We start from the raw sequence: 12,062 nt of genomic DNA on the forward strand, positions 1-12,062 counted from the left end.
TTTAAACTATGCACACGTAGTGTGCTAGATGCACAGACAGCCACTGGACACTTCAGCCCCTTAATAAGAGAGCTCGTTTCCAAATGTCTCAGATTACTAACACTTCATACATGTATATAGTATATTCGTAAAGTTCAAGACCTGAAAAGGGCTGCCAAGATATTCTGAAAGCTGAGCAGTCTGGTTACAGATCCATTTAGTTATTTGGAAGAAACATCTGCATCATGATAGGAAAGGCCATTGAACCTCTTACCTTTTTTTTTTTTTTTTTTCTCTCCTGTGAAATGTTCAGCTGGGAAATGGACATGAAGCTGTTTTTGATCTTAATGGAGATCCCTTATGTCCTGCTTTCAGGAATACTGTAATGTGATTTGCACACTTCATTTCTTAAATAAGATCTTTAAAAGCATCCTTTGTTTTTATTCTCACTCCTGACTTCAATCTTAAAGCAGCATACTATATTATGCTGGGGGGGAGGGATAGCTCAGTAGTTTGAGCATTGGCCTGCTAAACCTAGGGTTGTGAGCTCAATCCTTGAGGGGGCCACTTAGGAATCTGGGGCAAAATTAGTACTTGGTCCTGCTAGTGGAGGCAGGGGGCTGGACTCAATGACCTTTCAAGGTCCCTTCCAGTTCTAGGAGATAGGATATCTCTATTAATTTAATTTAATTTGATTATGGCTGACAAGCGATTAAAAATTAATTATGATTAATCATAATTAATTTTTAATCACACTGTTAAACAATAATAGAATACCATTTATTTAAATATTTTTGGATGGTTTTCTACATTTTCAAATATATTGATTTCAGTTACAACACAGAATACAAAGTGTACAGTGCTCAATTTATATTTATTTTAGATTACAAATATTTGCACTGTAAAAAACAAAAGAAATAGTATTTTTCAATTTCCCCCATTGCAAGTACTGTAGTGCAATCTCTTTATTATGAAAGTTGAATTTACAAATGTAGGATTATGTAAAAAAAAAAAAAATCAGAAAAAACCTGCATTCAGAAACAAAACAATATAAAGCTTTAGAGCCTACAAGTCCACTCAATCCTACTTCTTGTTCATCCAATTGCTCAGACAAACAAGTTTGTTTACATTTACGGGAGATAATGCTGCCACTTTTTGTTTATACCTGAAAGTGAGAACAGGCATTCACATGGCACTGTTGTAGCCAGCGTCTCAAGATATTTAAATGCCAAATACCCTAAAGATTCATATGTCCCTTCATGCTTCAACCACCATTCCAGAGGACATGTGTCCATGCTGATGAGGGGTTCTGCTCTATAACGATCCAAAGCAGTGCAGATCAATGCATGTTCGTTTTCATCATCTGAGTCAGATGTTATCAGCAGAAGGTTGATTTTTCCTTTTTGATGGTTCGGGTTCCACATAGGAGTGTTCTTTTAAGACCTCTGAAAGCATGCTTCACACCTAGTCCCTCTTAGATTTTGGAAGGCACTTCAGATTTTTAAACCTTGGGTCGAGTGCTGTACTATCTTTAGAAATCTCCCATTGGTACTTTCTTTGTGTTTTGTCAAATCTGCAGTGAAAATGTTCTTAAAACAAACAATGTGTGCTGGGGTCATCATCTGAGATTGCTATAACATGAAATATATATTATCTCACCCACCTTGTCTCTCTAATGAACATTTCTTATTAATATTACAGTAATGCCAAAAACATACTAGATACTATATAGAAAAATGATGCGATTCTCAGTGTCACAGTTTCAGGGTAACTGCATCTGTATTCCCACTCCTTGAAGACACCCACTTAATGATTTCCAGCTCCCAGCCATCATCTCTCTTGGGCACAGATGTGTGTCTCATTTAATCCTGATTAGGGTTTTCCAGGCTGCATGGTTCCATGCCCACACTGATATCCCCAGCAAGCCAGGCTGCCTAAACAAACCAGCACCTGCACTTTGCTTTCTCTCCAGAGTCTAACCAGCATATTGCTCACAGTTGTTAATTACCACACAACTCTTTCTAAGCAAGCACATTTATTTTGAAAGTCAAAACTTTTCAGAGAAAACAAATTAAAAACAAAAAAACCTACATGCATGCTAAAAAGCTTATCGGAGGTCAGCCCTCAACTGGGTTTTCACCTTGGTTACAAGTTCATAACTGTTTCAGAACTAGAACCCAGACTGGGCAGTTCAGCCATTTCTTTATACAGCTCAGGCCTTTGATTTCCACTCTCTGGAAACAGGGCCAGATTAACTTTTGTGGACCTGGCACCAAACATATTTGTTGGCCCCCATAGGAGCAAAGGGGCATAGTGTGTGTCTGGGGGGGGGGTTAGCCCCCAGAGTAAGGGGCCGACCGCGTGCAGTGGGCCTCGATGTGGCGGGGGTGGTCCTACTCCGCCCAGCTGAACGTGATCCCACAGTTTACAAACTGGCAGTCGCCAGATGCACACTGTCCAACCTGGCCCTGTGCTGCCAAAGCGCCGCCCTAACTCCTTATGCCCAGCAACACCCCACCACAACTGCACACCACCACCTCTGCTCACTCGCACACCCCACAGGCCTCCCCCCCCGCCAGTGCCCCAACACATACAGACCTTCCCTCCTTCTCCCCGCCCACAGCCTAGTGGCCCTCCCAAGCCCAGCACCCCAACACGCACAGACTTCCCCCACTGCCCAGCACCCACCAGAGACCCACTCCCCCATCGCCAGCCGCACTCACCAGCCCTGCTAGGAGGTGACTGTGTCCACTGGGCTGAGCTGGCAGTGCAGCTGGGGCCAGTCCCAGGATGTGGACCCTTGGGAGCGGTGTGATCAGCCAGGCCCAAGCCAGAGTGGGGTCTGCCCAGATTGCATTCCCTCCAGACCCACTTGCCTGGTGGGGCTTGGCTGAGCCCCTGTTCTACTCTTCTTCCCCCCCTCCCCCCCGCCCCTTCCCCACAAACTGTCTGAGACTGCCAGCCCCTGCACCAGTCCCAGGTGACTTGGCCTCTGGGTACACAGGTGGGGGTCCTGCAGCTGGCGGACAGCAGAGACTGCTCAGAGCTGGAACCACAGTGGGGAGCAGGGCAGATCCCTGGGACGTGACTCCTCAGAGCCCCCTTCCCCCGGTTGCGCCCACCGGCCAGCAACCCTTCGCAACCCTTCTCAGCCCACATAGCAGAGCCCAGCTGCTGGTCGGCAAGCTGCCTACAGGCGACTGGGACCTGCTGGCTTCGAGCTGTTCACACAGCAGGGCCTTGGCCATGGGCTGTCCCGAGCAAGGAGCCAGACCCCAAGTCCATAATGGGCTCCTTCCCAGTGTGGGCCTGGTGCCTTTGGTGCCATTGTAAACCCGCTACTGTCTGGAACAGGTAATGAGCAAAGACCCACACCTCAGGACGTATCTTCAAAAGCCTGGATTTCTGCATATCCAGAGGTTTGAAATTTGCATTAATTTCTCCCTAGGTATTCCTCAGAAAATCCACTTCACACTTATCCTAAAGTCCATTCTTGCCTGGCATATTACACACAATTCCAGGCCACAAGATGTAAATTTTGCCTTTAGGTACAGTGGACTTCAAAGATACTTAAATTTAATTTCAATAAGGTCTCCCAGCAGTCAGTCATGTGGGGCAGTATTGCTGATCAGGCAGGAAATTTGCCATATCTGTCAGTCAATCCTTGATGCTGCTCACCTCTCCCACCCCACTGCACCCCCACATTTATTTAACCTTTTTTTATTCTGTTTGTGTGTACATAATAATGTATCTGCTTATTTATTATTCCCCTTGTTTTGGTTAGGAAAAAGTTCCTGCATATCTGGCAACCTCCCCAATAATCACTGAGGATCAGTTCTTTAAAGAGATTGAAGATCTCTTGCTGAAGTCGGGTGAAAATGAAAGGACATGTCAGAGCTCTGAAGTTACACACATCATGGAAACAGAGACTCTGTTCACCTCAGGGTCTGTGAAGAAGAAAAAGCGAAGAAGAAAGAAATACAAACAAGATAGCAAGAAGGAAGATCAGATCTCCTCTTCTGGGGTTGAAGAGATTTTTGAAATAGAAATCAGCTCTGATGACGAGAGGGGTGTTCAACATCTGAGGTAAATTGTTAAATTCATACTGAATGCTTTCATGTGGTATCACTAAGGTTTCGTATTGTGGTTGTGTATTAACTTTTTCTCTTATGTAAGGTACCCTTGAGTCAGAGTAGGTTTCAATAAGTTATCGAATGTGGAAGTCCAAGAGTTCTTTCCTCAAAAATACAAAGAAATTATATTTGTAATCTTGACTTCTTCCAGCATTCTTCAGAATCTTTCAGAATTGAATTTTGGATCCCAGTGCAAATGCCAAATCTTGTTTAAGCTAGTGTCTTCCATCAAAAATTATCACTCATGTCCCTAGCAATCAGTCCCGTGGGGCTGGTCAGGCTGGCAACACACTACAGAGCACACTTACATAATGCTGTAAATGTATATGTCACTTTATAGAACGCTAAAAAGCAGTCCTGACCTGAAGATGTTAAATATACAGAAGTGTTCTGATTGTGGTGGAGAAAACTGCCATCTTTCAAGTCACCTTTTAAGGCAGGGGTGGGCAAACTTTTTGGCCTGAGAGCCACATCTGGATATGGAAATTGTATGTTGGGCCATGAATGCTCACAAAATTGGGGGTTGGGGTGTGGGAGGGAGTGAGAGCTCTGGCTGGGGTTGCGGGTCCCAGGATGGGGCCAGAAATGAGGGGTTATGGGTGCGGGAGGGGGCTCTGAGCTGGGGAAAGAGGGTTGGGGTGTGGGGGAGGAGGCTTTGGGCTGGGGCTGAGGGGTTCAGAGTGCGGGAGAGGGCTCCAGGCTGGGGCAGAGGGTTGGGGTGGGGCCCGGGATGCACCTGCCCCCGTGTCTATACCCTGGCAAAGGTGACTATCCTCTCCAATTACCAACCTCCTTCCCCCCCTTCAAACACAGTCTCCCCTAAAAGAACATGATGGATACAGTAATTAACAGAAACGTATCTTTTATTAACAACTACACACTTAGGGGATGAGACTGGGACGGGGGCTTGGGTGAAGCGGGAAGGAAAGGACTTATCAAATTTTTGGGAATGAGAGTCTTCTGGTACTTGAGCAGTCTGCAGGGGTGGAGTGACAGTTTTCATGGCACCTGCCACCCCTCCTTCTTGGGACTTTGGGTGAGGGGGATATGGGACTTTGTGGCGGGAAATGGCGGTTAGAAAGAGACTGCAGCGGGGCTCTGTCCTCCTGCCTCTGTTCCTGCAGAACATCCACAAGGCGCCGGAGCGTGTCCATTTGCTCCCTCATTAGTCCAAGCAGCGTTTGAGTCGCCTGCTGGTCTTCCTGCCGCCACCTCTCCTCCCGTTCGCTGTGTGCTCGCTGGTATTGCGACATGTTCTCCCTCCACTGGGTCTGCTGTGCCGACTCGGCTCGGGAGCAGCCCATAAGTTCTGAGAACATGTCGTCCCGTGTCCTTTTCTTTCTACGCCTAATCTGCGCCAGCCTCTGCGAGGGAGATGGCAGGGTAGGTTGGGAGACATTCGCAGCTGTGGGATGGGAAAAAGGGAGTGAATTCCTCACAAAGATAATTTTTGGTGAACAATGAACATAGTCTTTCTCTGTGAACAAGACCATGCACAGCACCTATCACATGCGCACTCAGGACAAGGTCGAATTTTCGGCCTTCGCATTCAGTGCGTGGGGTCTTGCAGTGGAGATCAGACAACCGGGGCAGGACAGTGGAATTCGGGTAGCAGGCTGACATGGTAAGCCATAGACTTTTGGCTGCTTAAAACTTAAATTATAGCTATGCCCTCCTTTCAAGTTAAAGGCAATGCTCCTATCGTTGGCCAGTTCCTGCTGCTGGCAATCCTGCAAGCATGAACTCTGCCCCTTTCCCACCCCCTCGCGGCTGTCCCCGGGAAAGATCCCTGTATGCTGCCCCTCTCCCGCCTCCACCGCGTGGCTGTAAACCGCTGGTGAGAGTTCTGTAAAGGAATAGGCAAGCAGTCCCAATAGTAACATTCCCCTAATTCTAAGCAGGTCACCATGAGCGATATCACTCCGCTGAGAATTGCGGAGACGGACAAAGAATGCATGCTGCGTGAAAGCCAGCAAAAACTAGGGCCGTATGCCGCCATGCTCTGCAAGGCAATGATCTCACAGTACTTGATGATAGCCTGGCGAGGAAAAGTTTCCTACTATGGAGGACACAATAAGGCCGTTTTCCCCAGGAACCTCATGCAAAGGTTTTCCAATTACGTCCAGGAGAGCTTCGTGGAGATGTCCCATGAGGATTTCAGCTCTATCCCCATACATATAGACCTTCTATTCCAGTAGCTGCACTGGCAAGGACTAAAATTTGAGCGCCTAGGGCAAACTAATCATGATAAACCGGATATTGTTAGATTCTTTTGCAGTAGTTGCACTGCCAAGGACTAAAACGATAAGCGCCTAGCGCAAACAAATCATGAAAAACCCATTGATAATATTCCTGTTCTGTTCAAAATAAATGTTTACATGTTTAAAACACTTACCGACTGATCCTTCCCCTGATTCAGGGTCCAGGTTAACGCCGGGGGGCGGTTGGTAGGGGATCTCTGTGAGGGTGATGAAGAGATCCTGGCTGTCTGGGAAATCAGCGTTGTAAGCGCTGTCAACTGCCTGGTCCTCCTCCTCACCTTCCTCATCTTCCCCATCCGCTAACATCTCCGAGGAAGCGGCCGTCGACAATATCCCATCCTCAGAGTCCGCGGTCAGTGGTGGGGTAGTGGTGGTGGCGGCGGCCGCACCTAGAATGGAATGCAGAGCCTCGTAGAAACGGCATGTCTGGGGCTGGGATCCTAAGCTAGCGGCATCAGTAAATTTCAGTAGAATTCAATTTGACATCTGGAATATAAAAATGACTGGAGCTGTATACTGGCTTAAAGCCCATCAAAAAAAATTAAACCTGTTTATTTTCTATCCTACCCTTTATATTATGGGCACAACATAAGCTAGCAGCAGTTTCCTGTAGAAGTCGATTCTGTAAGTCCACACTTGTGGAAGTGTGTAGACACTGCATGCTCACCTAGAAAGGGTATAAATAGCAGTGTAGATGGTGATGCACTGCTTAAGCAAGTAGTGTAGAGACTTACCTGAACCCCCAGGGTGCATACCTTACATGGCTCTCTACACACTCAAGCAGTGCCTCCCACATCTACACTGCTGTTTTTTAGCAGCGTAGTGTCCCATTACCAGAGCCTTTCCTTGCTGTAGTGAAAGACTCGCTCAGTGGAGAAAGGTTTCAGGCTAGCAGCCGTGTTAGTCTGTATCCTCAAAAAGAACAGGAGTACTTGTGGCACCTTAGAGACTAACAAATTTATTAGAGCATAAGCTTTCGTGGGCTACAACCCACTTCTTCAGATGCATATAGAGTGAAACATGTGTAGTAGCCCACGAAAGCTTATGCTCTAATAAATTTGTTAGTCTCTAAGGTGCCACAAGTACTCCTGTTCTTTCAGTGGAGAAAGGCTCTGGTAGTGGGGAGGCAGCAGGAAAAGGCTCTAGCAATTTCCTACTGCTAGAGCCATTTCCCACTTCCTCCCCCACAGTGGAGGTTTTCACTGCCATGTACATACACTATATGCCACTTTAAATTTAGAGGCAAGGCCTCTGATTGTTTAACAGCAGGAGGGGGAGATTGTTTCCTGGATTGAACTAGTTCATTACCACACTGTGAAATGGTTATATTCAGTATTTGACTGTGTTTATGTTAGGAGACCTGCTCTGGGACCTGAAAGAATAAATACCCAGCTTGAAAACATAGGAGCCATACAAATTGTTCATTGAAGCAGAGCTGATAGTTGGTTGTGAGCAGGAGGAAGGTCTCTAATAGGATGAGGAAGTGAATGTCAGTGTAGGAAGAGAAGGTGGCTGAAAAGAATCTTGTGTTCCTAAACATAGACATAAACTTCAAGGCCAGAAGGGGCCATTATGATCGTCTAGTCTGACCTCCTACATATCTCACCACAGAATCTCACCCACCCGCTCTCCTATAATAGACCTGTAACCTCTGGCTGAGTTACTGATGTCCTCAAATCTTGATTTAAAGACTTCAAGTTACAGAGAACGGCATCGTTTACTCTGGTTCAAACCAGCAAGTGACCTGTGCCTCATGTTGCAGAGGCATATGAAAAAAAATCTCCATTACAAATGCAGAAAGCAAATTTTACCTGTAAGTAGACCTCCCTTTCCCTGTTTTTCTTTGCATTAGGTTAAAATACATTAAACGTACTAAAGTTCTAGGAACCTTAAACCTGTAGTGGCCTTTTGGGAACTGACTGCTGCATACCTTCAAACAGTTGCTTTCGGGAATCATTGTTGATAATTCAAAATGTATCTCAAATTACTTGATTGGAGGAGAGGCTAAGAGTTTGTAAGTTGGGCTGAAGCAGCTGGTTTAATCAAAATTGTGACTGGTTGTAGGGCTCTAGAGTATGAAAAGGCTATCTTTAGTTATCTAAGTCCTTTGAAAAATACAGTAGAGACAAAAAAAATTGTTAATAAAGCCAGAATTTTGTTGTAAATGCATTTACAACAGGATAAAGCTAAGTGGAATAACACAAGAGGGCTGCTATAAAAATACTCTAGTTCAGTACTAACTGCCTGCTAAATCTACTTGGTCTTTGGTCTTCTGCATCACAGCATAACCATCGATATGTAATAAAATTCGGCTCTGAACTCCAGGAGACCCAAAATGTTGAGATGGTTTTGATGACCTAGCTCTATAATTGTAGATCTCGTATTTATATCCTTTGTGTCTGTTCCCATGCTCTAACAAAGTAGGAAGTAAAAGCCATACAGTAGGCATGAATTCAGTTTTCTATCCATCTAAAATCATGGTTGTACAATTAACTCTGATGAAATGTTGAGAGGCTTTGCTTTCATATTCAGTGGGGATGCGAAGACTACTCAAAAGTGTATCTGCATGTTAGCAGATATTCTATAATGGACATGAAATTCAGAAAATACCTTGGCACTTAAGTTTTTTTGGAATGAAGTTACAGAAATATATATATACACCAAAATATCGGTAGGTATATTCCAAATAAACTTAAGTGCCAAGGTATTTTCTGAATATATATAAAATACTAATAAGGAGTCTCTGCTCAGATTTAAAAATAACATTAACACCAGAAAAGCCAGACAAGTGTTTCCAATAGAAAGGTCAAAAGTACAGCAGCAGGCACCAGGAAGGAACATTTTATCAATTTCTTGTGAAGTGGAAAGGAACTCTCTCAGTTCATCAGAAAAATCTGCTTCCAGTTACTCATGTAACTTATCACAAATATCATTTTATTCTCTAAATGCGGTGGTATATTGTATACATATGTTCTCAAAAGTGCCTTACTTAGCTAAGTTATTGCCAACAGCCAATTACTGAAATTGTAATGTATGAAGCAGAAATAGAGGATGTTGTGTATCTAGCATCTACGTATCTTTTACCATTTAGACACATTGTGCTTTTGACTGTTTTGTGTGGCTCCAAACTGGGATGTTGTGCTTTAACAGCCAATTTATAGGTTTTCTTTTCTTTGACTATCTGAGCATATTTGTATGCAATACATTGAGATATTGGTTTAAAAACATTTTGTAAGTCAAATTATTACACTTTATAGCAGATTAAAATAAACATATTTACTTAGGACATATATAAAATAGATGAGGGAGGGAAAGAAATGGCAGCTGGTGAATATTGCAAAATAGATAACTGAGGGTGGTGCTGTTAGGGCATGATCCAAGGCTCATTGAAGTGACTGAGGTTTTTTCCATTGACTTCACTGGGCTTTGGACCAGGTTCCTAGAGACTTCCATATTAAAGATTCCCAGACCAAATATCGTCTTGGTCACTGAGGACTGAAAGTTGTTGTTCATCTGATGGTTCAGTGCCTTATGTGAAATGAGTTGATTGTTTGCCTAGTTCCTGTGAATAGATTCCACTTGGCACTAACTACCCTCACAAATGGCACTACCTGTAAGTCTTGTTAGTATTCCCAGTGTTTTTGTGTATGTGTAGGAAAAAACAGTCTCATTTTCTGGGGTCTTCAACACTGGATGCACGCATGAGCAGTGTGAGGAAGCATATTGTCACCACCAATATACCTCTTGTCATTAAGGCTGTTAATTTAGCACCTCTCGTAAGCAGTAAATATTGTAAGTGAAACAACAAATACTTGCTTATGTTAATAAGTGGGAAAAATACATTTTCATCATAATATGTTCCAGTGTTATCACCCACTAACTAGGAACTCTTCTCCATTTTGACTGAAAGAGGTGTGCAAATGAGTGGAAAAATCATTGTGGTGCATGGAATCTAGAGGGGGCCGTATAAATTTTCATAGGCTATACCTAGATTTTGGATCTCTCTTTTGGACTGAGAACATGCACTGGAATTCTTTAAGAAATGTTGTACAAAACCAGTATGGCCATTTCGCTGATGGAGAATCAATTTTTGTTTTTGCATATTAAACTTACAGCTGTTAAATCAAATTGCTTTTTAAATAATCATATGCCAGACTTGTCCTCATGGCCTAGTGTCCTTGCTTTAGTGTTTGGATTTGGCAGGGTGGGGGGAAGGGAGGGGATAGACGAGGGGAGAGAATAAACTGGTTTCAGAACAAGTTATTTATTTCTAAGAATAATTATCATATTCAGTACACTTGTTCAATTACAAAGCTCTGAATGTTTATAAATACAAATATTTGAAAGGGGCTTCTATAAATTAAATGCAGTGATTAGCCTAGTCATAGTACCATGTGCTTTGATCTCATTAGCGCTCTTCAGCTAATCACAGTTGGGCCTGGTGTTGGGAAATTAACCCAGTTACATCCTCTGCTCAAAAATGTACTTGAGGCAACTAATAGTAGTATCCAGTGTTAGTCTGGCTAACTTCTAGGTCCTATGAGACTTACCAATAACTTTTTTTTTTTTTTTTTTTTTTACTGCATTATCCACAAACTAGGCTAATATTCAAAGAATACAGTGTCAAATCTATTTTGGGCATTCCTTTGTTGTAGTTTTCTAAATTAATAGATTTTTGGAGGCTTTTGGTGAGGATCATCAACATTGTGCTTGAATTTTTCCCCAATTTCAGTTTTTGCTTACATACTAAACAGCAAGCTTGTGGAGGATGGCATCACTTGGTATATGTTTGTGAGATCTTTAGATTAACACTAAATTGTTTAGTTAAATATGTGGTGGGGGTAATTTTTAAACTTTGCTAGGATCTTTATTACGGGTATTAAAAATGGCTGTGTAGGCAAGAAAGCAGCACCTCCGATGATGAACTATTGCTCTTTCTTTAGTTATCTCTCAACTATCAGTCTCTTCCTTTCTCTTTTTGACCTAAGATTTCTGGTAAAAATAATTCAGTTCCACTAGGTAAGTTGCCAATGGAGATCTGTCATTGACTCACTTAAAACAAAAATGGTTCTTTTGTCTCCACAGAGGATCCTCAAATTCTTCACCAAAGAGTGAAGAGCAGAAAGAGCCTTTGATTTATCACTCCAAGGATCATTACCCTTTATCTGATGGAGACTGGTCCCCTTTGGAGAAGTAGGTCATTTTATGGTGTCATCTTTCTGTATGATTTTGTACTCTTATGTTATGTAATGCACCACCTCTGTAACTTCTTCTGACCAATAAAACTACATAAAGAAGGGTGCTCAACATCTGTGGCATCCAGGACTGAATTTGAAACTTAGCACGGGCTCAAAGACTGTGCACAATTTATGTGTAAATTTACATTTGTTAAAAAAAAAACCCCAAAACTGTTGTACTTGTATCATCCTTTCTGAATGAACAAAAGCTGCTCTTAAAGTTCACCAGGGAAAAAATAAAACTGTAGCTGATCATTTTATTCACACCTAATAAATTACAGGAAGAGGGCAGATTCCCAAGCACTCAACCTAAGGTCAGCCACAAATGTGTGTGTCACAGAGTAAACATTTGTGAAGTGCCTAGGCTAACATTTGTACTAACTTTTGTTAAGTTGAGTTAAATGACAAATTACTCAAATTAAAACAGGACCACAAACTCTAGACAAACTCCC

At 43.1% G+C, this 12,062-nt stretch overlaps 1 protein-coding gene across 5 annotated transcripts in view; it reads left to right on the forward strand.

The window, feature by feature from the left end:
- LPIN2 (lipin 2) overlaps nucleotides 1–12,062 on the forward strand; it is a 67,309-nt gene that overhangs the window by 31,266 nt on the left and 23,981 nt on the right. For all 5 annotated transcript variants that reach the window (XM_034762714.1, XM_034762711.1, XM_034762713.1 and 2 more), the window contains exons 4-5: nucleotides 3,764–4,065; nucleotides 11,459–11,566. In XM_034762714.1, the coding sequence (XP_034618605.1) occupies nucleotides 3,764–4,065; nucleotides 11,459–11,566 (410 nt within the window). The remainder of the gene's footprint in view (nucleotides 1–3,763; nucleotides 4,066–11,458; nucleotides 11,567–12,062) is intronic.

Source organism: Trachemys scripta, chromosome 2 (genome assembly GCF_013100865.1).
Source record: "Trachemys scripta elegans isolate TJP31775 chromosome 2, CAS_Tse_1.0, whole genome shotgun sequence".
Lineage (NCBI taxonomy): Eukaryota > Metazoa > Chordata > Testudines > Emydidae > Trachemys > Trachemys scripta.